Raw genomic sequence first — 24204 nt, 5'->3', positions numbered from 1 at the left:
GTCCTTGTTACTATAGCCTGGTTGTAAGCTTTCGACTAAAGTAGCTTTCATTTACCTGTCTCATCTCAACAAGATTATGCATCTTTTCATACAATTATGATTCTTTTTGTCTTTCTGTAAATTACGTATTCATCTCTTGGCTCATTTTTCCCTAGGGTGTTTCTCCTTCCTCTAATTTTGGTGAACTCTATAGAGATTTATACACTAGAGATAATAACTCTTTGTTATTAATATGAAATTAAATTCCAGATATTTGCCAAGTATAACATTTGTCATTTAATTCTTATGGGTTTTGTCATGCACATGTTTTTGATTTTTATGTAAAAATATTGTCCCTAATTGCTTCTCAATTATTAAATGTATTTCTTAAAAAAATGGCTTTTATGTAAAACTACTTTCCCTTATTGTGTCTAAATGATTCGATATATTTTTAAAATAAACAAACAACATAAATAAACACATTCGGTGGAAATCAAGCCATACAGATGAGCTTTATAAGCCCCCCCCCCCCCCCCCCGCCCTTGGGTGAGGGTCACTAAGGCTCTGACCTAATAGCCAGACTCTTAGTACCCAGATTTTTTTTCAGGGAAAATGTCTTTGAAATAAACTTGCATTGATGATCTGCACGTGTCTATATTTGAAATCAGTTGCTAAAGTTGGGTAAGGTGGAGCTCCGTATGCTGAATTCGGTTGTTCATCATCTCCAAGCTCTAGTTTTGGAGAACTAGTCCCCGGGAAGAAACTCCAAGCGCAGGAAGGGAAGCAGAAGATTCCCATCCAGCTAAGACCCCGTGTGGGAGCAGGGAAGCACGGCTAGGGGAAAGAGGTGCCACCGTTTATTGAGCACCCACTATGCGGCAGCCACTGTGGACGACGACGTCTGTCCAAGAGAACGGCTGCAGCGGATGCAGCGGATATCGTGCTGTTTGCTGCTGCCTCGTCTTGGGGACACCGTTCCTAAACTCGGAAACCCTCCCTCCTGACCACCCCTGCCTCCCGCAGTGGAAGTCAGTAACTCGCTTTCCCAGCTCCCCTTGCGATTCAGGGCAGGCGTGGGATCCGGCTCCACCAATCAGATGCACGGACGCAACCTCCCGATTTGGAGGAGCGAAGTGATTGGAGGAGGCACGCGCTGCGGGAAATCCGCTTGCGCGTGAGAGTTACAGCCGAGGCTGCGTTTCGGAAGAGCGGCGCTGGGGTCCCGGGGCCCGGCCTCCCCCGTCCGCCCTGTGAGCCGAGATGTCTGTGCTCAGCGTGGACGTGGCACTGGGGGACCTTCACTGGAGGTGACCCGCGGGGGGACTGGGACATTTAGCCACCACCCCCGATCCACAGGCCCTTTGTGGGGGCTCGTCCGGGAGGTCCCTAATACCTTTACACTGGTGCTGGGGGAACCTCTGGCAGTTGTTGCCTGTTTTTTCAGGCTTGTCGGGAGGGAGACACGGTTGAAACTTGCAGCTTCTTCACAGCTGGCAAAGGTGGGGGGGGGGGGGGAGGGAAATCAACATCTCTCCTTGTTTGCCGTAGAGAATCGGGTTGGCAGACGGTGAAACCATTGTGCTAATGGCCACCAACGCTTCCCTTTGTTCATTGGAATAGGAGTCCAGCCTTTCCCCCCCGCATCAGATGCTGTGCCTGGTGACAGATGATCGTGAGATGCAGGAGGAAAACCGGGATATCAAAACTCGGTGACCAGCGAGGCTATCGAAACGACAAAAGCCCCCCACCCACCACTCCGTGCGGTCTGGTCCGGAAGGTAATTGTGGGCGGGGTGCGCAGGGTGGGGTATTTGACATGACATGAATGAAGCCCGAACATGTGAATTTGATCAATTAGCGGGAAGCGATTCCCTCCAGCCCCCCCGACAAGATCACAGGAAATTTGTTAGCCCTGAACGGGAATGCTTCACAGAAGAGAAGTCCCTGGAAGTGATATCCCCGGAACGCTTTGGCTCTGCTGTCAAGGGTTAGGGTCTCTTGGGAAAGGCTTTAGGGTTTAACGGTCCTCTCACCGTTACCTGGCGCCTGTATATTTAAAGCTTCTGCATTCATCCATTCCTTCAACCAATACTTAAGGGACGCCAGGCACTGCCCCAGAGTCCGTGAACGGCAACGGAGACCGCTTACAGATTCCTCCCTGCGTGGGGTTAACGCACTCACATCAGTCTCTCACACCACAAACAGCTCCCTTAAATATGTACCATTTTCCTTATGGAAACCTGAGGTTCAGGTCAGGCAGCCTGTAAGCCCTTCCCCAGCTTGTTCTCCGCAGAGCAGCAAGACTGATCTGTTAAAAACTGCAAATCACTCCCTGCTTAAAATCCTCCACTGGTTCCTCATCATTCTTTTTTTTTTTTTTTTTTTTTTTTTTAATTTCTATTCATTTTTAAGAGAGAGAGAGAGAGAGAGACAGAGCGTGAGTAGGGGAGGGGCAGAGAGAGGGAGACACAGGATCCGAAGCAGGTTCCAGACTCTGAGCTATCAGCACAGATAGCTCAAATCCACGGGGGCTCACGCGGGGCTCAAATCCACGAACCGCGAGATCATGACCCGAGCCGAAGTCGGATGCTTAACCGACTGAGCCACCCCAGGTGCCCCAGTTCCTTCCTCATCACTCGTAAGAGTAAAATCCCAATTCCTTAACATGGGCTGTGAGGCCTTGAAGGATCTGGCTCCTCTTTGACCTCGTCTTGAACCTCTCCCCGACTTGCTTACCATAATTCAGTCACGGTTGTCTTCCCTCTATCCCTCCAGTGTGCCAGGCTGGATCCTGCCCCAGGACCTTTGCACCACCTATTCGTCAACACTCTACCCTCCATGAATTGTCTTGTTACCATTCAGATTTCAGTTCAAATACTACCTCTGCGAGAAGGCCTTCTGAGACTTGGCTACCTTACCTTAAATGAACTCACACCCATCGTTCTTTCCTGCAACGTTTGTTTGATTTTTCACATAGCGCTACCAATCAGCTTTCTTAGTCACAAGCAATGGAAACCGATTCTGGCTGATGTTGTGGTGAGGAGGGAATCAGCCTTCACAGTTAGACATACTGGTCTGTTCTGTCCCTTACCAGCTGCAGTGACCTGAGACAAGATTCTTAATCTCTTTGATCTTATAAAGATGTGAGTCAGGACGCGTGCTTTCCCTGCTCAGTCCTCTAAAGCCTTCTCATCTCAAACAGAGAGAAAGCCAGGCTCCTTTCTCTGCCCTCGAAAGCCATACCAACTGGACCATTTCTTGCCTGACCTCTTCTTCCATGGTTTCCCTTTCACTTTGCTCCAGTCAGTTTGTCGCAGTCAGACTTAATGCTGCCTCAGGGCCTTTGCACTCACCGATCATGCTCTCTGCAAGGCTCTGCTCTGAACATCAACATGGTTTGCTCCCTCACTCCTTTTACGACTTCACTCAAATGTTGTCATCTCCGTGAAACCTTCCCTGGTTGAAATTTGCAACCCCATCCCTACCTCCTCCATACCCGCCTCTGCTTTATTTTTCCCCACGGAACTCGTCAGCTTGCAACGTACTGTGTCGCTGGCTTGTTGGCTTATTTGCCTGTCTCCCCTCCGCACAGTGACCGCTCCGTGAGAAAGGATGCTTCGTCACCAGGGTGTTCTGGCAGCTGGAACACAGGCACATGCAGATCCGGTGAGTGAATGAGTGAGCAGGGCTCACCTGTTTTCTCCTCTTCTGCACGGTGGGCGATTAGAGCCCCTCCCCGGCGTTAGGATCGTGAGGAGGGAAGGGCTTAAGTCGTTAGAGTGTCTGGCACACGCCTGCAGGAGCTGGCGGTCTCCGGGCTCGCCCCGTGCGGTTCGCAGGCGTGGCTACCCACTCAGGACGAGCAGCCCAGGAAACAGATTGATTGACACTCTTTGCCTTGAGCGGCCCAAGGGCTGTGTTTGAAAAAGTCTTGAGGCCAATAACTATGAGCAGCTGAAGTTAGTCCACTAGGTTAGTCCGGAGACAGCACTGGTCACACGGACGTTGCCCCCTCCCCCCCCCCCCCCCCCAGGGGAGAAAGGACAGGGACACTCTGCTTTAGAAAGAAGCAGGACATAATCCCTGTTCACCTGCGGAGCGGCTGGGCAGCAGAATCGGTGAAAACAGAGGCTCCCCCCCCTGTGCAGCTTTTAAGAACACGGCTGTGCTGTGCCTCGGGAGCCTGGGTCCTAGATCTTACTATGTGACATCTGGTGTCACGGTTAATTTTATGTGCGACTCGGCTGGGCCACGTACTCAGGTATTTGGTTGAACATTATCTTGGATGTTTCTGTGAGGGTGAGTTTGGGATGACATTGACGTTTAAATCAGTGGACTTTGGGGCGCCTGGTGGACCGTCCGACTTCGGCTCACCATTCGGGAGTTTGAGCCCCGCGTCGGGCTCCGTGCTGACAGCTCAGAGCCTGGAGCCTGCTTTGGATCTGTGACTCCCCCTCTCTCTGCTCCTCACTCACTCACACTCTGTCTCTGTCTCCCTCTCTCCCCCCTGGGTGTCTCAGGTTCTGCAAACAGGGCCGGTAATCGTGGTAACCCTCGCGGGGTTAGCGTGAGCCTTATGAGCTGGTGCGCATGCGTGCTGAGCGGCGGGAGATGCGGGGGCCACTACCAGCAGGATAGGGCCGCCCCTGAGCGCGTGGGGCCTGAGATAGTGCAGGAAACCACAAAATGTGGCGGAGAGCGCGTGAGGGCGGCAGGCTCCCTGCGAGTTCTCAGTGCCCGTCAGTGGCATCGTCGACGTTTGTCAGTTGGTGGAATCTGATTCACAAGATGAGCATAAATGTAGCTCAGACCGTAAGACGTCTAACACACTTTTTAAAATAGGAATTTACTTTTTGAGGTGGCCCGGTGTCTGGGAACCTCAGTCACGTGGAACCTCCTGGCAAATCCAGGGATTGAGAGATCCTAGGGAAATGGGGGGCAGGGGGAGCCGGGAACACACAATCCAAAGCCAGAGAAATGGTTCTGTGGGAAGCGTCCCGGAAGGTATTCAGGTCCCTGGGCCCCCAGGCTGCGGGATCGGTGTCGTGTGTAAAGTAAAGCATCGGAGAATTAATGGACCTTCAGCCCCTGGGGGTTTCATCTTGTTCAGCTTTCGAATCCTGGTACCCAGCCCGGTGCCCGTCCTACGGGAAGGACTTACGCTTCTGTTGAATTGCATGTAATGGCAAGAAGTTAATACCAAACGCGGGGGACTTGATGGATCTTGAAAACTAAAAGAATTTTAAATCTATTTGAAAGATGGCCTAGGGCCATCTTTATGAAGCGTTAATCAGCTTTCCCCGTTTCTGTCTCCATCGAGGGCATCCATGCATCCTATAGAAGTTCTGGAATGCATATTTCAATTAATATTTTCTTTTCAAAGAGGCAGGGTGATGTAAAAACTCAGCCACGTGAGAATGTTTGTAACTATTAGGCTCTCAGTGTATTTTATTTTATAAGCGTTTTATTTTAAGAGAGAGAGAGAGAGAGAATGTGTGTGTGTGTGTGTGTGTGTGTGTGTGTGTGTGTGTGTGCGCGCGCGTGCACGCACGCATGTATGAGGTGGGGGAGGGGCAGAGGGAAAGAGAGAGAATCTTGGGCAGGTGCCGCAGTCAGCACGGAGCCCGACTCAGGGCTTGGTCTCATGACTCTGTGATCGTGACCTGAGCTGAAACCAAGAGTTGGGACACTTCACTGACTGGGCCGCCCAGGCGCCCCTATTTTATCAGCATTTATTGAACACCTACTGCTTCCGGTAGCAGATGAAGGGACAGATGACGTTTAGAATATGCTTTCAGCCTGAGGGAGCTCCTCGTGTAGCTGGGCTCCCGTATCTCACGGTATATATGGGTATACAAATAAGTGTGCTGCTATCAACATTCACAGGTAGGTGAGATCCCTGGGGGCCGTAGAAATAAGGGAAGAGCCTCTTTGGGGAGGTGAAACTTACACTGAATTATATCATGATGAGTTTGTAGGTGTCTTGAAGACAAAATTCACATCCAACTTCGAATGAATTAAGCTCCCGAAGTGTGACAGGTGGCAAGGAGAACGTGTCTTCAAAGGCCGGGTTGGTCCGTGTCCCTGAGCTGAGTGGCCCCACGGGTTTCCTCCTACCCTAACGGCCACGTTACACGGCGATTCACACATCTGAGACGGGTGTGCATTTAACCCAGACCCGGTCAGCGGTGCTGTCGGGAGGGCGCACCGTGGGCAGCTCAGGTCCCCGGGAAGCCTGCCTGGTTCAGGGATGAGGCGGGGAGGCGCTGGACTGTGCTGTCATAGCGTCACCTCTTGGGAAGTGGGAGAGAAATTCTCTTGCCCGTGCCAACACCAGGCGCGGGGCATCAACCCCTTGCAAAGCCAGCAAATCCCGGGGAACGCGGGTCGGTGCGGAAGTCGGCAGCAGAGGAAGGGAAGGCGGAAGGGTATTTTGGCACCGTCACCGGCACGTCGGCCGCAAGGACAGTGACAGCAACGCCTTAGAAACCACAGTAGCGCGGCCGGAACTCCCCGGGGCTCCGGCGTGTTTCCTTAGCTTGCGTCACCCCCACTTAAGCCTCACGGGGTATCTGTTACGCACGCACACGTACGTACGTATACGTCGGTAGCGAGTATAAACTACCCTGAGATGTCATCGCCGGACCGTAGCGAGGATGCCAATAAGCCCTATTGCTTATTTTATCGATGTTCAACTGTGCCTGGAGACTCTCATTATGGAGATGAGCTGATTAGGCCCTTGCAGTTCTCCCTGCGCCCCCCCCCCCCCCCCAGCTGCACGTCCGACCTCTGTCGGCTACACCGCAGTCGGTTGTCTTGACTGAATGTAGGGAAGGCGGCTGTGCTCGGTCCGTGGTGTGATTCTAAAATCTGTAAACCAACGCAGTTACGCTGATTCTGCTTCTGTGACTGTAACGTCCTATGAGGCCACGTGGTTTGGCGACCAGCTGCGAAAGTAGCCGAGGGGGAGGGGCGGGGGGGAAGGGTTCTGGCCTCGGTCTGAGGTCTGGTTCTCTCCTTCGCTGGCTGCGTGCCTTCCGCAAGTCACGCCCCCTCCCGTGCCTCAGTTTCCCCGCCCGTAAGACAGGAAGTGACCATCCCCCTCACTGGGTTGTAAAAGCTGTGTGAGCGTGTGTCGGGGAGGGTGCGGGCGCGGGGTGCTCGGCAGGCTGTCCCGCGTGTAGGGATCGCTCTGCACGCTCACTGTCCCCACAGTGACAGGTCCCGTGTGTCACAGCCTCTCCACCCGATCCTGCTCCAATTCTCTTTACCCTCAGCTCTGGGAGGCTTCCTCCGCTTACTCCTCCAGCCCCCCGTTGAATTTATTATTTTGGCAATGATTTTTCTTTTCCAGGAACTCTTCCCTATTCTTCGCGTGTTTTCGGAATAGCTTCTTCTCAAGTTCTGTGGCTGCGATACCATCTCAAACCTCTCTGAAGATACGACTTCAGCCTTTCAGGGGTCTCTTCTCTTCTCTGAGTGGGCGCTTTCCTTTGGGGGGGGTTCTGTGTTGATCCCGCCCCCCCCTCCCGGAGTGATGTTTTCCCCAAGGTCTGCCGATCCCTGCCTGTCCTTCTGGTTAATCTGTGAAGGACCGAGCTGGCGGATAGAGGGGGCTCCGCGGCTCTCTGCCGGGTGCGTGTGTGACTGTGTTTGATCGTTCGGCTTCCCCCACGGAGGGCAGGTTGAGGTGGGCTTTCACCTGTGCGTGGGGTCTGTCGGCCAGCGGCTTGACGTCAGTCTGTATGCACTGGTACAGACAGAGCGCCCCTCCTTCCGGAGGCAAACTCTACCTTAAGCACTGGTCATCTGCAATTAGGAGGTGTAGCCTCGTCGGGCTTTTCTGTTTCTTTGGAAAGTGGAACTGAGCTTCAGTTTGGAAATAAATGCAGCGATTAGTGGGGTGGGTGTGGAGGTAACAATGCTGGGGGTGCTGATACCCAGCTCTTTTGCTGACATATTTAAACATTTTTAAAAACATTTTTAAATGTTTATTTTTAAGAGAGAAAGGCACAGCATGGGTGGGGGAGGGGCAGCGAGAGAGGGAGACACAGAATCCGAAGCAAGCTCCAGGCTCTGAGCTGCCAGCACAGAGCCCGACGTGGGGCTCGAACCCACGAACCGTGAGATCGTGACCGGAGCTGAAGTCGGACGCTTAACCGACTGAGCCAGCCAGGCGCCCTAAACATGTTTCAAATAATGGTTTTAGATTTATAGAAGAGCTTCGATGGTAAACATAAAAGGATTCCTGTATACTGTCCGTTTGCCTCTTCCTAATGTCACACGCATGCTGCATTTGTTAAACTAAGAAATTAGCATTGCTATGTTACCATTAACGAAACTATAGGCCTTTGGGTTTTTTTTTTTTTTTTATTTCACCAATTTTTCCACTAATGTCCTTTCTCTGTTCCATGGGCCAGCTGAGGGCACCCCGTTTCCTTTGTCTCCTGCGATCCGTGACATTTCCCCATTTCTCACGGCCACCATGCTTTGGCCAGCGATGGTCAGGCATTCTGTAGAATGCTCCTCAGTTGTGGTTTGTCTGGTGTTTTTTTATGACTAGACTGGTGCGGGGAATAAGTTAGGAATTCTCTGAGCTTGCACCAATGAGTTAACGAGACTTAGGATGAAAGCATCCGAGATTAGGTAAACAGGGCGGAAGCGTCCCCAGCATAGTACAAAAGCAGAAAGCTGCTTTCACAGGACGGAGGGTCCAGAATAGGTAAACAGGTAAACAGGGCCAGAGACCACGGCAGGGCAAAGTTGCCCAGAGCAGAGCTGATCAGTGAAAGAAGGGAGCCTTGCGGACCCTGAGGTAGCATGCTCTATCTGCCTTGTTCCCCGGGCAAGTTAAGGTAAACAGACGTGGCATCTCGTGCCTGCCGTAAACAACCATCTGCTGGGCGCTGCGCTTTTGTTTTGTGTTGCCCTAAACCCTCACACCGGATATCTTCGAAACCCCCCTTCTCTCACACACACGAGTTAACGTTCACTGTTTCGTTGTCTCTTTCGGTACGTCCATCACATTCGTAAGCCTTCTGATCCTAATCGAAACAGAGCAAGGACCCTTGCTCTGGGCTCTCGTCTCCCCCTGGACATTAGCCTCTCTCGCAATTAATTCTGCGTCCGCTCTCTCGCCGGACAAGAGACAACTCCAGACTCGAAGTCTGCGACAGACTGGAGTTCTGGATTTGGGGGAAGTCTAGTGTGGGAATGGAGTGCGCTTCTCATCACGTCCCGTCGGTGTCACCTGATACCGGTGTGACTTTTTGCGGGTGTTCTCTAATCCCCTGGTTTAGGTGGTGCCTGTCGGGTTTCTCCTCCACCACACCACTGCCTTTCCCTTTCCGTGTCCTGTGAGAAGTGAGTCTCTAGGTTCAGGGCATCAGGCTCCAGGATAACGGCCATGCTTACCCATAACCTACCCCTGGCCGCTGTCTTCACTGGGGGCAGACTGGGGTCTCGGCCAAGTTTGGTGCGTTCTCAAGGGCTTTGGGGCTTGGGGGATGCAGAATGTCAGGGCAACCTCTTCCTCCAACTCATTTTTAGCATTGGAGATGTATAGGGGCACTTTTTCAGTTCATCACACGGAAAGCTACTCTGTGATTTGGGGAAAGGCCATAAAATAGGATTTCTCTGGGGCCCAGTTTGCCTCTTTTGAAAAGGGGTTGATGCTTTGGGCCTCGCAGAGATCTGAGGACCCGGTGGGACGGTCTGGGCGGAGTGGCTGGCCCGGGGCCTGGCAGGTGGTCGGCTCTCAGCAGATGCCGGTCCCCCATTGCCCCAGCCGTCAGCGCTGTCTACCACCGCTAACATTTTAAAGTCCTGAGTTTACTGTCACCGCAGAAGACAGACGACTCTGAGGAGTGCTTTTCACAGGATAGAATTTTTTTCAATCTTTTTTTTAATGTTTGTTTATCGATTTAGAGAGAGAGAGAAGTGGGGAGGGACAGGGAGAGAGAGAGCACTGGGAGAATTCCAAGCAGGCTCCGAACTGCCAGCACAGAGCCCGATGCAGGGCATGAACCTGCCAACCGTGAGACCATGACCTGAGCCAAAACCAACAGTTGGATGCTCCACTGACTGAGCCACTCAGGTGCCCCTCATAGGATAGAATTTTAATATGGAAGAAAGAAATATGAGATCACTATTTATGCCCCCTCTTGTCTCTCTTTGGCAAATCAGAGCCAGAAAGTTCTGTGTGTGTGTGTGTGTGTGTGTGTGTGTGTGTGTGTGTGTGTTTTAAAATATTAAAACTATAATATTTTCTTCAAATCCAGTGAAATTTGAGTTTCCCTTTGCTAAGAGCCCTGTGCTTAGCCCAAACCTCTTCCCCCCTCCTCTTTCCTAATGGACTTTCCCTTTTGTTCACCCATGTCGCTCACTCCTTCATCCAGCCTAAACCACTCACAGCACTTCCTTCGCCCATGCCAACGCTTGGTTCAGGATGGGCATGAGACCAGATTTTGACCAATGAGTCATCAGGGAAAGCTTGGGGGATTCTGGGAAAGACTTCCCTTTTTTGAGAGAAAGCTCCGGGAACACAGGATCCATCCTACCTCCCTGAATGCTCTTGTGTCTGGTATGATGTGCTCAACTGTGGCGTCACCAGCCTGAAGATGATGTCAACCCATTAGGGATGTCCGTGCAGAAGGGCGGACGAAACCTGGACCCTGGTGGTATCGCTGATCTGTGGACCGTTCTGTGCCAGGAGTTCCCCTCCCCTGGACTCCCTGGGGATAGTACTTTTTTGTGTGCCAGGCAGTTAAAGTCGGGTTTCCTCTTGCTCATGGCAGAAAGCAAACTCATACTCCTAGAAAAATCCTCCCGCAAACAAGCGGCCTTTAAAAAATACCTTTCTAAAGACTCTTTGAGATGTCCTTTACACATGTCTGATGTGTGTATCCCAGAGGGAAAGTGAGCACACGTGTGTGCACTCATGCTTGTGTGTGAGGGGCAGGTTACAGAGCGGTGGGCAGCTCACCAGGAAGGGAAGCAGATAGGAATGAGCGCAACCGAAAGGGTCCAGAGGAAGGAGAGGAGAAGACGATCTTCACTGAGTGTGCATCATATGCCGGGCGACTGGAACAATGCATTCATGATTTTGTGTTATCACCGTGATGGCTCTCTGAGGTGTTACACCCGGGACTCAGAGATTTCAAGTGTCTTGAAATCTGACCCCAAAGTCTGCCCCATGCCTTTACCACCCAATCCAGTCCTTCAAGTCCCCTAGAAACGTCCCGAGTCCATCCATGTTTCCCCATCTCCAGGACCACCACCCTGACCCAAGCTCCAGCGTCTCTCCTGGGCTGCTGCCCATCCACTGACCGGTATCCTGTCAGCTGCCACCCTCGCTCCCACTTGCCATGGTCTCTCGTCTGCACGGCCGACACCCTCCTCTCTCAAACAGCTCAGAGGGATCTCACCGCGCAAATCCGAACTCCTCCCGGTGGCTCCCCTGCACTTGGGCGATCGGGCCCTGCCTGGCTCTGTAGCCACACCTTGTACCACTTTTCACTCCACCCACCAAGCCCCCGCCTCCTTGGCCTCTTTACTTTTCTTGGAATAACCCAGATCATTTTTAATCCAGGGTCTTTGCCCAGTTGGTTCTCTTTGCCTGGAATACGTCATCATCCATCATTTCTTTGCATGGCTGACACTCTTGTTGTATTTATTTTTAAAGAGAAAGACATAGGGGCAGGGGGGTGCGTGGGGGAGGGGCAGAGAGAGAATCCCAAGCAGGCTCCATACTGCCAGCGCAAAGCCTGGTGCAGGGCTCGAACGCACTAACCATGAGATCGCGATCTGAGCCCAAACCAGGAGCCAGACGCCCAACCGACTGAGCCACCCAGGTACCCCGTGGCTGACCCTTTTTTAACCTGCAGGTGCTGACCCTGGAGGCTCTCACTGAGGACAGCAGGGTAGCCCCCTCCATGTGGCACCCTGTTAACTACATCGGTTACCTCCATCTCAACTTGAGTTACTTTATTTCTTACTGTTTCCTTGACTGACTCCCCCTGTGGAGAATATTGACTCCATGAAGGCCAGGAACTTCTCACCACAGAGTCACCTGTGCTCAGGACAATGTCTGTCACATGTTGGTTTCTCAAGTAAGAGTTTACTGAATGCATGAGCAAGTGTGCAAGAGCTCTGCCTTTGTGTCTTGCTCATGTGTTCCACAAAGGTTTCGAGGTGGCTCATACGGAAGAAACCCAATCGCTTAAAAAATAGACTTTAAAAGATAAAACATGAGAAATAGAGAAATGGTGAAATTAAGTTACAAGATCAACACCAGATACTCAACGCCACGCTGTTCTCAAAAATGAGCCCAATCTTGTCTCTCGGGTCCCTGTTAGCTAAATGAAGCCATTAGTAAATGTCACAGTGTCCTAGATCTGTCCTTCGTGCCCACACGGCCTCATCTGACTGGTCCAGGAGTCTCTGAACTGAGCTGGACTATCGCACTCTTCCGCTGGGGAACTTGTACCGAGGGATACAGAGGATTCAGACAGGTGGCCATAGGCTCCGAAACTGTGAGATGATGAATCTTGGGAGCTGCGCAGGGTGATGAAACAGCTGGAAAAGCGAGTGTGCAGAGCAGGGCAAGAGCACAGCATGCGTATGTGGAGGTGGGGCTGAGGGGGGAGCTCTTGCAGCTTCAGAGAGCAAGGTGGCAACTGTGGCTGCCGGCTGACCCCCCAGTTCCCACAAGGGCATCTGAAGTGCTCCAGATGGCATCGGTAGGATTCCTCCTGGTCCTTCTGACAAATCTGCTTTTCCTTGAGCTTCTGGGTCTCTGTTCTCGATAATCATTGTTCTGAGACCAGGACTGATGAGAGGCGACAGCACCGAACCAGTCAGAATAGACTAGCTTGTGTGGCAGTAACAAATATCCCCCAAATCTCAGTGGCTTCAAACAGCAAAGACCTACACATAGCACACATCCATCACGGGTGGACTGCTGTGCTGCTACACGACTCCTCTCTGGGACCCAGACTGACGAAGTAGCCTATAGCTGAATCATCACCAGTCACTGTGGCAACCACCCAGTGGATTAAAAGTGGTTGGAAAGAGGAAATCACCTATTGTGGCAATGTAATTTCCTGCTTAAGCCATATTGAATTACTTGCTCTTCTTGGGAGGTGACCAGATTTCTTTGATGCCTTTGGGACTTGGCAAAAAAGACCTTAGCAACAACCTATAGGACATGGAACTAATTCTTCAAGAGGTATAGACATAAAGCGTAATGCAAGAAAGCAGGTCCGCCATTACATTCTGGTTGCGACCTCAAAGAGTGGGAAGTAGGTGAGAGTGGGGAAATTCTATCAAAAGAGATGTGGAGGAGGCTAGTGAGTAAAACTTGGGCTTATTTGATTTTGGTCTCCGATACAGTAGGACTGTCCAAAGGTGATTTTCACATACTCTCCTCTGTTAGGTGTGGCTGTGATCGAAGCCTGCCCATTTCCCCCACAAAGAAGGAGGAATTTCTCTTCTGAATGGTTAGAATCTGAGTCACTGATGGGGCCACTATTACTAATGGCTGGAGCTGCTGTGCTTGGCATCCTTGAATTGGATGGTGCCAAGGTCAAAATTTGAGAAGAGTCGAGGGTCTTGCTAAGACCCTAATCCTGGTCTTCTTGCTTCAACTTGAGCTTCTCACAGGGCTCTGCACTGGGGCTTTGGTGTTGATAGGGACGCTTGTTCACTGATTCCTATTTTGCTATTGTTTCATGAGCTCCTTTAAGAACCTGTTATAATGGGGTTTGGGGACATGGCGAAGGGCTGTCAGCACAACAGGATTCAGGTATTTCTCACCCTGCCCAGAACATCATCTGAGAGCGCCCCACTCTCACCTTTAATTGTTAAGAGTTGGCTAAATGTGACATGTGAAATGAATTTCTATTAGGAAATGCCATTAAGTATAGAACATGGTTGTTCAACTAGCTTCCAAGAATCAGGACAATACAAAATGGCGGCATTGACACCTGGGAAGAGTCTGCGTGTAATGTGTCACTCTCGCTGCGGAGAGGAAAGGATTAGAAAGTGTGTGGGGAATGTGGAATCAACACGAGGTGCAGAGACACTGAGAGGGAAATCCATTAATCATGTTTGTCCGTGCTTACCCAGGAAGAAAAAGCTGTGTGTGTTTTGTTGACAGTCAGTAATTAAACACGAGAGAGGCCTCATCATGATTTCATGCTCCTGGTAGGAAGAGGAAATGGTGAGAGACACAGTGCATGGGCTGAATCATCAGAGTGATAGGCATTTGCTAAACGTGGCCAGAGCTGGGCGCCAAGGTGGGAGCGTCTGCACTCCTTCCACATCCATTGAGAACCTGCCGAAAGGCAGTTCGGTGCTGGGGGCCGGCAGAGCACAGCCCGCCCCGATGGATTCAGAACCTGGCGTGGGAAAGAGGGTTGGGGACAAGATACTGTAATATCTGCCAGTGAACAGGAAGGGATTCACACCATCCAGCTTTGGCTTTACAATTACTCTAAATACACACCATTTTTACTCACTGGCACAAGAAGCCTACGATGTATTTCCATGGAGGCAAGGAAACCCTGTTGCCACCACCCGTCTCCAGCTTGTCCTATTATGCCCAGATTGCAAATCACGATCCTCTTGCAAATTCTTGCTTCGGTGCAAATTTCTCTGATCAGATTGCTTGCTCAGCAGTATTGGGCTAGGCTACTCCTTGGGAATGGGTGTTTGCATGAGGGAGAAGGGAAAAGTCTTTTGGAACTTGGAACTCAGGGGAGATGGCTCTGAGGGGGTGGGTAGGGACTGCGTACTCCACTGGGTGGAGGGTGGAGAAGGGCAGCCCCTGGGAGTGCACTGGAGAGTGGAGAGAAAAATACCCAGGAAGTACAGTGGGGCCAGGCGGCAGGCAGGAGGATGCCCAAAGCATGCTTCACCCACCCCACCCCACTTAGCGTTGGGCTTGCTCTCATCTCATTCATTCCAAAATTACTGATTACCTCTTATGAGCCAGCAGAGTTGGGCCTGGAATATGGAGGCTGAGACACAGACACAGCCATGAATAGGTCTTGGCCTCTCTTGGCTTGAAGGAGGATGAGCCATGGGCAAAAGTCGCCTTACTGTGCAATTAATGGCCGTCAGAGCCAAGGGAAGTGAAAGTGCGTGAGCAAGCACGTGGAAAAGGTCATGTCTGGCTCGGGTTAGTCAGTGTGGTCAGGAGACCAGAAGCCATCGTGGAAGGGGTGGAATTGACCCCGGAGAGGCATGTATTTTGATGTGCGGGCGTGGGAGTCGAAAGGCATCCCAGGCAGGGACAACGGGGTGGGCAAAAGCAGGGAGGCGGGAAATCCAGAAGTCTGTGCTTTAGAGCACGTGGTTTATCGGCACCCGCATGTGTGCTGTATGGAGGTTTGAGCTGTGTAATTTGAAATTTTAAGAGTTTTTTTTGCTCTAGGTGGAAAACTTTTGGTATTTTTTCTCTAATAAACGGATTGCACCTTTATAGTGTAAAATAATGATGGTGATGATGAGAGTAATAACGATGATAATAATACAAATTGTGATCGAGTTTGATTTTATTGGGAGTCAAGTAAACACATCACCAACTTGGTGTCCTTCCCCCTCCTGTCGCTATGTTTCCAATTCAACTAGAGCCTTTTGGCTCTAAGAGGAACACGGCCCCTCCCCACCCAACCCCGAACAAGAACAAAGTCGCAAGAAGGAATGCCCAAGAAATAGTTTATTCTGAACAAGAAACAACATCAACTTAAACACAGCCAGGAAATCTAGCGTCTCTTGGGCTTACTTCTAGCTCCTGCCCCCTAATTCATGAACTCAGCCCAGCAAGAAATCCTAAGTGCTGCCCGGGTCACAGTGAAGAGAGAAGCAGCCCTGCGATTGCCTGGAGGGAACAGGACAGTGCCGGTGGGGGACGGAGAACGACGAGTGCGCAAGACAAGCAGACTGACGTGGGCAACGGAATCGAGGAGTAGGCTTGGCTGAAAGGAGGACTCTTAGGAGCATCTCCTTTCTGAAGGTTAAAGACAGAAAACCACACCCTCCGTTAATACGTCTCTTAAGATTTCGGAGAGATGGCATGGACGGCCCCGAGGGTGGACTGATGATGTAAAAAGTAAAAACCGGAAGTTGGAAGGAAAACTAAAACCACAGCGGAACGTTGACAGGGATGGATGGAGTTCCAAGACTCTGGGAAGAAAAGCTCAAGGAAGCCAAACCACCGGACTCGTTTCTGCGGAAAGTGACCTGCCAAACGAGTGACGTAGGGAAGTCTCTGCAAATGATGACGGTGACGTGGGCACAGAGTGCCTACCATGCAGTGGGTGCCGTGTGCTGGGCACGGGACACACAGAATGCCACCGACTCCCGTAACCACCCTGCAAGGCTGGCTTCATCGCCGCCGCTCTGAAACAAGGAAACGACACCGAAGTGATTATGCCGTTTGCCTAAGGTCTTCCGGTTGGTAAACAGCAGGGCTGGGTTCCGAGCACGAGCCTGACGCCGCGCCGAAGCTCGGTCCCCGGTGCTACGGCGTCTCCCCATCCAGAGGGCAGAGCGCTGCCCGCACAGGTCCCACAGCCGTTTGTTCCTTGTGCGAGTCCACTGTCCTCCTCGACTCAACTTCCTGGTGACCCATGCTTCTTTGCTCCTCAATACAGAGCCACCTCATCCGTGGCACTTGGGGACCCTCTTTAAGACAATGCTGAGGAGGCCACTTCCCACCCTTCACAGGAAAGACCCCCAGAAAGGGGACGGGGACTCAGAATTTGGCGGTGGGACTGGGTTTGGGAGGAACTCTCAAAATGGTGGTCAGTGACTTGACCTTCTGAAGGGCATCCACCTGCCACGCCAGTGCGGGGTGTGGGGTGGGGACCTGCTGGGATTACAGGTGGGAGGCGGTCTTCTGTGAAGAAGGGCAGACATGCACCTGTAGCATCAGGACCTAGGGGACCAGGCTGGTGCGCGGCCACGCCACCTTAGCGGGTCAGAAAGACTGGCCTCCCAGAGGCGGCAAATGAAGACACTTCCGGTTTTGCTCCAGGGTGTGGGAATCGTGGGAATGGAGGGGGTGCCTAGTTGCCTTGCGGGAAGGGAGTGGACTTCAAATATCAAGGTTCTATTTTGCCCGTGTAAACAATTTCATAAATGTCACAGATTTTGCATGTCTCCTACCTATTTGGTTTCTCCCAATAACCTTGTAGAAGTGGGACAGACAGCTGTTTTAACCCCTTTGGCAGATGCAGAAAACTGAGGCACAGGAAGGGCAAGGTTGTCCGAAGTCGCGCAGAGAATCCGTCAGGCACCTGCGACCAGAACCCGGGCTTCCCAGCTCCAAGCCCAGGGCTGTCTCTGCATCTGGTGTTACCAGGAGTGAGATAGGGACCATCGTGGCACAGAGAGGGGCTTCCGGTGGGCAGGACGGGAATGCGCACAGTCCCGTCAGGCGGGGCCGCAGGCGGTGGCTTAGCTGCTGCAGCCCCGGGAGCAGGCGTGGCCCAGGATGTTGTTGTTGCAGCCGTCCTGGAGCTTGCCCTGGGTCTGGCTCCCAGCTCGGCCCTCTGTGTCCAAGAGCTGGCTGGTCTGCCCCTGCTGCCTCCTCAGCCTGCAAATAAACACAGCACAGACCTGAGTTGGTGGCACAGAACCGAGGGTGGCGGGAGGTCCGGGAGACGCGTTTGGACAAACAGGGCAACTGGGAAGCCTTCCGCCCACGCCGTCCCCTGGCTTGGGAGGCACGGCTGCTACAGGCCCAGAGTGTGGCGCCCTGGAGCCCAGGCGGGCCTGGGATCGAAGCCTGGGTCAGGTGCACTCCGGTGAGATACTTAACACACAGAGCCTCAGTTACCCTATCTCCGGAAAATGCGGATAATGATTCCTGCCTTAGGACTCCCTGCGAAGTCTGCGGGAGATCACGGCTGCGATTTGCTAAGCTCACACCGTCGGTGTCGGTGTCGGTGATGAGCCCCCGCACATCATTCATTCACGCCTATAATCGAATGCCCACTGATGTACCAGCCACCACGCAGGGGAGCAGGGGAGACCCTGGCCAGCAAAGTAGTCCTCTTGTCTGTCTTCACGGAGTTTACCCTCTAAACGGGCAACGGCCACTAATCAACTTATACCCCAAATACATATCCAAACAGATGAGCACCCAGCCTTACAAAATGGCCCACGACAAACTGTTAAGGGGGCGTGAGTCTCAGCCCTGCATTTCTTCACAGCTGGCCACCTGGTCGCCCTCCACAGGATCTAAGACGTCAACATCCTTCTCTTTGTGACCTGCGAGTTCACGTTCACGCATGATCCTAGAACTGTCACCGCGTGCGTGGTGCAGGCAAAAAATAAAATGGAGACCTTCAGGGAGGGAGGGAGGGAGACTGAGACCAGGAAGAACACAGCTCTCAGCACTTGCCAGTTGGGCACCGTGGCTCAAGCTGCTGTCTTCTTCTGGGCCTCAGTTTCCCTCTGTAAACCTGGGATTATCCCATTCACTTGGCAGGAGGCTAAGGGAATCAGAGAGCATGTATGTGAAATATCCACTACGGGGCTGGAAATAATAATATTGCCACAATTCTCTCTTTTTAAATTTTTTAAAATTTTTATTTAAAAAATATTTTTTTGATGTTTATTTTTTTTTGAGAGTGAGAGAGACAGAGTGCAAGCAGGGGAGGGGCAGAGAAAGAGGGAGACACAGAATCCGAAGCACGCTCCAGGCTCTGAGCTGTCAGCACAGAGCCCAATGTGGGGCTCGAGCTCATGAACCACGAGTTCATGACCTGAGCCAAAGTCAGTCGCTCAACCGACTGAGCCACCCGGTGCCTCTAAATTTTTTTTAAATGTTTATTTTTGAGAGAGAGAGAGAGAGAGAGAGAGAGAGAGAGAGAGAGACAGAGTGTGAGCAGGGGAGGGGCAGAGAGAGACACACACACAGAATCGGAAGCAGGCTCCAGGCTCTGAGCTGTCAGCACAGAGCCCGATGTGGGGCTTGGACTCCCGAACTGCGAGTTCATGACCTGAGCTCAAGTCGGACGCTTAACTGACTGAGCCACCCAGGTGCCCCATATTGCCACAATTCTTGTTCTGAAGGACGCAGGTTTCAGACTGAATTTACTTTTTAACATTAGTAGCTTCCGTCCAGCAGAGTGTGGACCTATGAAAGATGTAAACGACAGCCACTTCACTCGGCAAACATGCACGTGACTACAACACAGTCATGGCCTTGACAGGTCACAGTGTGTGTGTGTGTGTGCGTGTGTGTGTGTGTGTGTGTGTGTGTGTGTGTGCGCACGCTTGGTGGGATCTTCTAGTGTCCGCAACAATGTGAGGGCTGGAGTGAGCTCTTCAGGTAATGCTGAAGTACCAGCAACAACACAGTATTTTTAAGACAGGAAACTTGGTGGCCACTGCCTCCTACCCTTGGGCCACCCGCAGGGCCGAGGAGCAGGTGTGCGGTCCCTGTGCCCCTGTGGCTCGCAGCTGTCCAGCTAGCACACCTGGGAAAGATGGTTAGGGCTAGCATTCATCATCCTATTGAAGGAGGCGTCAGCACCCAGAGGGCGGCCTGGGGTCTGGAGGGAGAGTCTTTCTAGGATGAGGAGAGGGGGTGGTCAGACTTCCTGGGCAGGGCTGGGAACTTCCCGGGAACCTTCCTCCCCTGTCCCTCCTCTTTCCTCTCCTCTGTTTTAAGGGACTCTCTCAGGCACTCCTGGAAAGAAAATCCAATAAAAACTAGGAAAAAGTCGAAAACTCAAATGGCTAGGAAACTAAATGGCAGAGGCCTGCACTTCCAAAGCAGGACGTTGCTCTTTGGTTCATAACTATAATACCATGTAATTCTCTGGGTGTATCACGAGATAAACACGAATCCCATTAACACTTTCTGTTAAATGTTCAAACACAGCAGAGGTAGCATCGCTGTCTCTACACCCCAGTCCTTCTCTAATTATAACACAAAATATAACTTCAAACGTTGCATAATAAAGAATGGAGCAGATGAGGGAGACGTGGATTTGGAAATCTTGTCGGGGCAGGGAAGGTTTCCTGTAGGAGGCAGCATTTGAGCTGGGCTTTAAGGATTTGTATGGAATGGGGGTAGCGGGAGGGAGGCAGGGGTTCTGAAATGAAGGGACAGGAGTGAGGTAAGGCACAGAAATAGAACAAACAGAACACTGCTGTGTGGACCAGCATCCTCTCTGGAGCTGTTGGTTTAGGCACTCTGGCCCCTTCTTTTGGCCAGAAGTTATTTCACGAGTAGAACCAGCAGCTTCAAGTCCGCCTTCTTCTGTGGAGCGTCATACATAAAATACTACGACCGTGAGTCCCGGACCCTACAGCACTAACTAAATGAAGTACGGGTCATGCATGCCCCTGGCAACCTACCATCAGATTCATTGTGAACCAAGGTGGCTGAACCAAGAAAGAGGGACCCTTCTCTGGGCATCCCCCCATCCACCTAGAGCCTGTGGAGCTGGGATTCTACTCGAGTTCCGGGAGACACCAAAGCCTGCGTTCTTCCAACTACATCTGCAATGCCCCTCACCCACCAACATTCATCATCCATTCTCCACCCACCCAGCAAAATCCATCCATTTTCCACCCACCGATCCATATATTCATCCACTTATTTACTCATCTGCCTATTCACCTACCCCATCCATCCCCCATCCATCCATCCACCCTTCCATCTATTCATCCTTCCATCCATCCATCCATCCATCTACCAATCCATCCATCCACCCATCCACCCTTCCATCTATTCATCCATCCCCCATTCATCCATCCTTCCATCCATCCATCCATCCCCCATCCATCCATCCACCCTTCCATCTATTCATCCTTCCATCCATCCATCCATCCATCCATCTACCAATCCATCCATCCACCCATCCACCCTTCCATCTATTCATCCATCCCCCATTCATCCATCCTTCCATCCATCCCCCATCCATCCATCCACCCTTCCATCCATCCATCCATCCATCCCCCATCCATCCATCCACCCTTCCATCTATTCATCCTTCCATCCATCCATCCATCCATCCATCCATCCATCTACCAATCCATCCATCCACCCATCCACCCTTCCATCTATTCATCCATCCCCCATTCATCCATCCTTCCATCCATCCCCCATCCATCCATCCACCCTTCCATCCATCCATCCATCCATCCCCCATCCATCCATCCACCCTTCCATCCATCCATCCATCCATCCATCCCCCATCCATCCATCCACCCTTCCATCCATCTACTTCCATTATGTCCACCCATCTGTCCCACCCCCAACCCCACCTATTCATCCCTCCTCACCTGTCCACCCCTCACACACTTACCGATTTACCACCCAGCCACCCCCCTCCCATATACACACCCGACACCCATCCATCTGCCTCATCCATTGATCATCCCCCCGTCCACCTAATTATCTACCTAGTCATCCATCCATTTCATCCATTCACTATACACTGATCTGTCGATCTCCTGATTTACCCCCATTTCCCCATCCACCCCCCTCCCATCTATCTCCTATTCATCTACTATCCATCCACCCATCACCCTCCTGCCTATCCGTTCATCCATCCACTCCCATACTTCCATTCATCATTGCCACCCACCCATCTGCTCAATACACTTCCACCTACCCACCCACCACCAACCCATGCATCCCCCTACCCTTCCACTGGCACTGTCTGTGGCTCACAGTTGAAGGGGCTGTGGAGCAGGGCAGAGAGAAAACAGCGAACATTCACTGTGATGAAGTCTCTGCTGGAAGGAAGTGCCACAGCAGAGCACCAAGGGTCTGGGCTTAGAGCCAGCCTCCATCCCTGGGGCTGCCACTTACGAGCTACGTGACTTTGGGAGGCTGGACTCCCAGGGCTATCGTTCTTCAAGACCCATGCTCTTTCCATTGACTCCTATGCCATCCAATCTGGACCTGGAGGGAAGAGAGCGTGGGATGATTTTTCCACGCTCTGAAGGAATTAGAATGGGTCATGTTGCTGAAATAGGAATCCGTGAACCGAGAAAGAGATACGAAACCATATGGTTGTGGCCCTGAGAGCTCACTTCTATGACTAGCCCACAGCCCAGTTTTATCTGTAACGGGAAGAAATGAAAAAGGCTTTTACATATCCTACTAGGCAGAGCTCAAGTCTGCTGATGCAAATTGGCTGGTTATCCCTGCAATGGCAGGAACATTTAATTTTCTCAGCCAACTTATCAAATTAATTGTCAGCTTTGTGGCCAGAATTCCGAGTGACAGACACAAGTTCCCTCAAACCCCCCCCCCCCCCGCCGAACTCCACGATTAGATGCTAGAAGGAAGCACTCTAGGATAGCAAACCTTGCCCAAGGAGAGGAGGACACACATTAAAATTCGTAATAAATCGGGCTGGAGGCATTTTTCAAAGGCAAAGCATCTGAGAAGAGTAAAATAAAATGATTAGCAATCAAAGTAATTTAAAATCAAGCTATATCACACAGGCAGGATGCAGTCGGCTTAATACCCAACATCCATCCAGTACGGGCTTTCCGCAGGGAAGGCCCTGCCTCTGACATGAGAGCCGGGTTTTCGTTTATGCCATCAGCTTCGAAAAAGAAAACCATTTTAAAGCGTTTCACACCTATTGATATCATCCCACTGGTTCTCCCCGTGTATGTTTCCTGGATTGTGTAGAAAGGTGGATGGAGAGGCAAAGGGGTGTATCGGGAGAGTGCAGGCTTAGGAGTCTCGGCAGAATTAGATCAGAGGCCCAGCTTCGCCATCACTGGCTGAGTGGCCGGGGACTTGCAACTTCTTCAAGTCTCTCTCTCTTCATCTGCAACACAGGCACGGGAGAAGATGAACCACTGTGTGCCATCCGTCTGTCCCATAGCAGCTACTTTATAAAGGGCAGCTATTTAAAAACAAATCTTAATGTTTATTCACATTTGACAGAGAGAGAGAGAGAGAGAGAGAACACAAGCAGCAGAGGGACAGAGAGAAAGGGAGACAGAATCCAAAGCAGGCTCCAGGCTCCGAGCTGCCAGCACAGAGCCTGACGTGGGGCTCGAACTCACGAGTCGCGAGATCATGACCTGGGCAGAAGTCAGATGTTTAACCGACTGAGCCACCCAGGTGCCCCTACAGGGCAGCTATTTTTGCGATGATGATGATCGCATTGTGGAGATACTCTCATTTTGCAGATCGGGAAACTGAGGATCAGGAAGTAAAAGTTAACTGCCTGTCATAGTTCTGATGGAAGTCTCCAAGCATGGAGGCCCCCAGAGATGGTTCTGTAGGCCACGTCCTGGGTGGGGAGGGGGTCAGGGCGGAAGAACTGGAGGAGTGGAGCGTACTGGGATGGGGTACACACGGAATGGCTGAGCGTCAGGACCCAGAAAGTGGGTGAAACAGGACAACGGGCTGAGTAGGACAGAATCCAGGCCGAGGAGTCACGGCGGGGTGCAGAGGGGTCCACAAACCCGGGAAGACCAGGGTGTGGAACCAGAGACCAGAACCAGGTCTTCTGCCTTGTTATGTTGTCTCTCATCCACTGGAAACGGCCGTCTGTGTCTACACAGTACCCGGCACACGGTCAACGTGCCGGAAGGATGGGTGGGCCAAACAAAGGAATAAATGGCCACCCTTCATTAGCAGGGTGCTTGCCCAGAGGTTGGCAGGCTCTGTGTCACCCTCAACAAGGGGGAAAGAAGGCCAATTGTAATTAAATGAAACAACAAGTGTCCTCACGGGACATAAATTGGATTATCATTTGCAGAACTGGTGAGTCTCAGCCCTTGTGGGCAACAGTTCACCTGAGTTAACATGCATGAAGCTCTTTTTTCTTGTAGCTGAGGGAGTTGGGACAGGTTGTTATTTGTGTGTGTGTGTGTGTGTGTGTGAATTAAAAATTATGGCAAAATCATGTTTGACCCAGCACTTAATGGACATGGGCTGATAATTCTGTATATAATGAATTACATTAGCCAGCACTCATGTAGCGTGCACGGATTACGTAGTGAAAGGGCGGGCGGGCCTACGCCGGCCGACTCCATCTTGTTCTGTGTCCTTCACCTTGACCACACCTCCTCCCCTTGAGTAACCCCCCCCTCACCTGTCTAACAGGACTCGGACCCTTCCCCAGCCAATCGGCTGAGGCCACAGCCGTTACCTCACCAACTGCCCCTGGGCCCCAATAAAACCTTTGTCCTTTTGAAACTCGCTCTCTCTCCCTGGTATCTCACC

At 51.6% G+C, this 24204-nt stretch overlaps 1 protein-coding gene and 1 long non-coding RNA gene across 11 annotated transcripts in view; one reads left to right on the top strand and one right to left on the bottom strand.

Moving 5' to 3' along the window:
- Window positions 1–1182: 1182 nt before the first annotated feature.
- LOC122218631 overlaps window positions 1183–24204 on the top strand; it is a 31306-nt gene continuing 8284 nt past the window's right edge. Inside the window, exons 1-3 of the long non-coding RNA XR_006202038.1 lie at window positions 1183–1286; window positions 1600–1756; window positions 3571–3644. This is a non-coding gene — a long non-coding RNA (uncharacterized LOC122218631). The remainder of the gene's footprint in view (window positions 1287–1599; window positions 1757–3570; window positions 3645–24204) is intronic.
- STK32B (serine/threonine kinase 32B) overlaps window positions 15682–24204 on the bottom strand; it is a 404839-nt gene continuing 396316 nt past the window's right edge. For 8 of the 10 annotated variants that reach the window (XM_042936913.1, XM_042936916.1, XM_042936921.1 and 5 more), the window contains one exon: window positions 15682–17580. In XM_042936913.1, the coding sequence (XP_042792847.1) occupies window positions 17442–17580 (139 nt within the window). In that variant the 3' untranslated portion in view covers window positions 15682–17441. Of the gene's footprint in view, window positions 17581–21819; window positions 21913–24204 lie in introns of all 10 variants that reach the window. The other 2 variants (XR_006202037.1, XM_042936915.1) reach the window with 2 other exon arrangements.

The sequence above is a fragment of the Panthera leo genome, chromosome B1 (genome assembly GCF_018350215.1).
Source record: "Panthera leo isolate Ple1 chromosome B1, P.leo_Ple1_pat1.1, whole genome shotgun sequence".
NCBI classification, from domain to species: Eukaryota; Metazoa; Chordata; class Mammalia; order Carnivora; family Felidae; genus Panthera; species Panthera leo.
The sequence above is the reverse complement of the archived record's forward strand: the minus strand, read 5'-3'. Positions and strand labels throughout refer to the sequence as shown.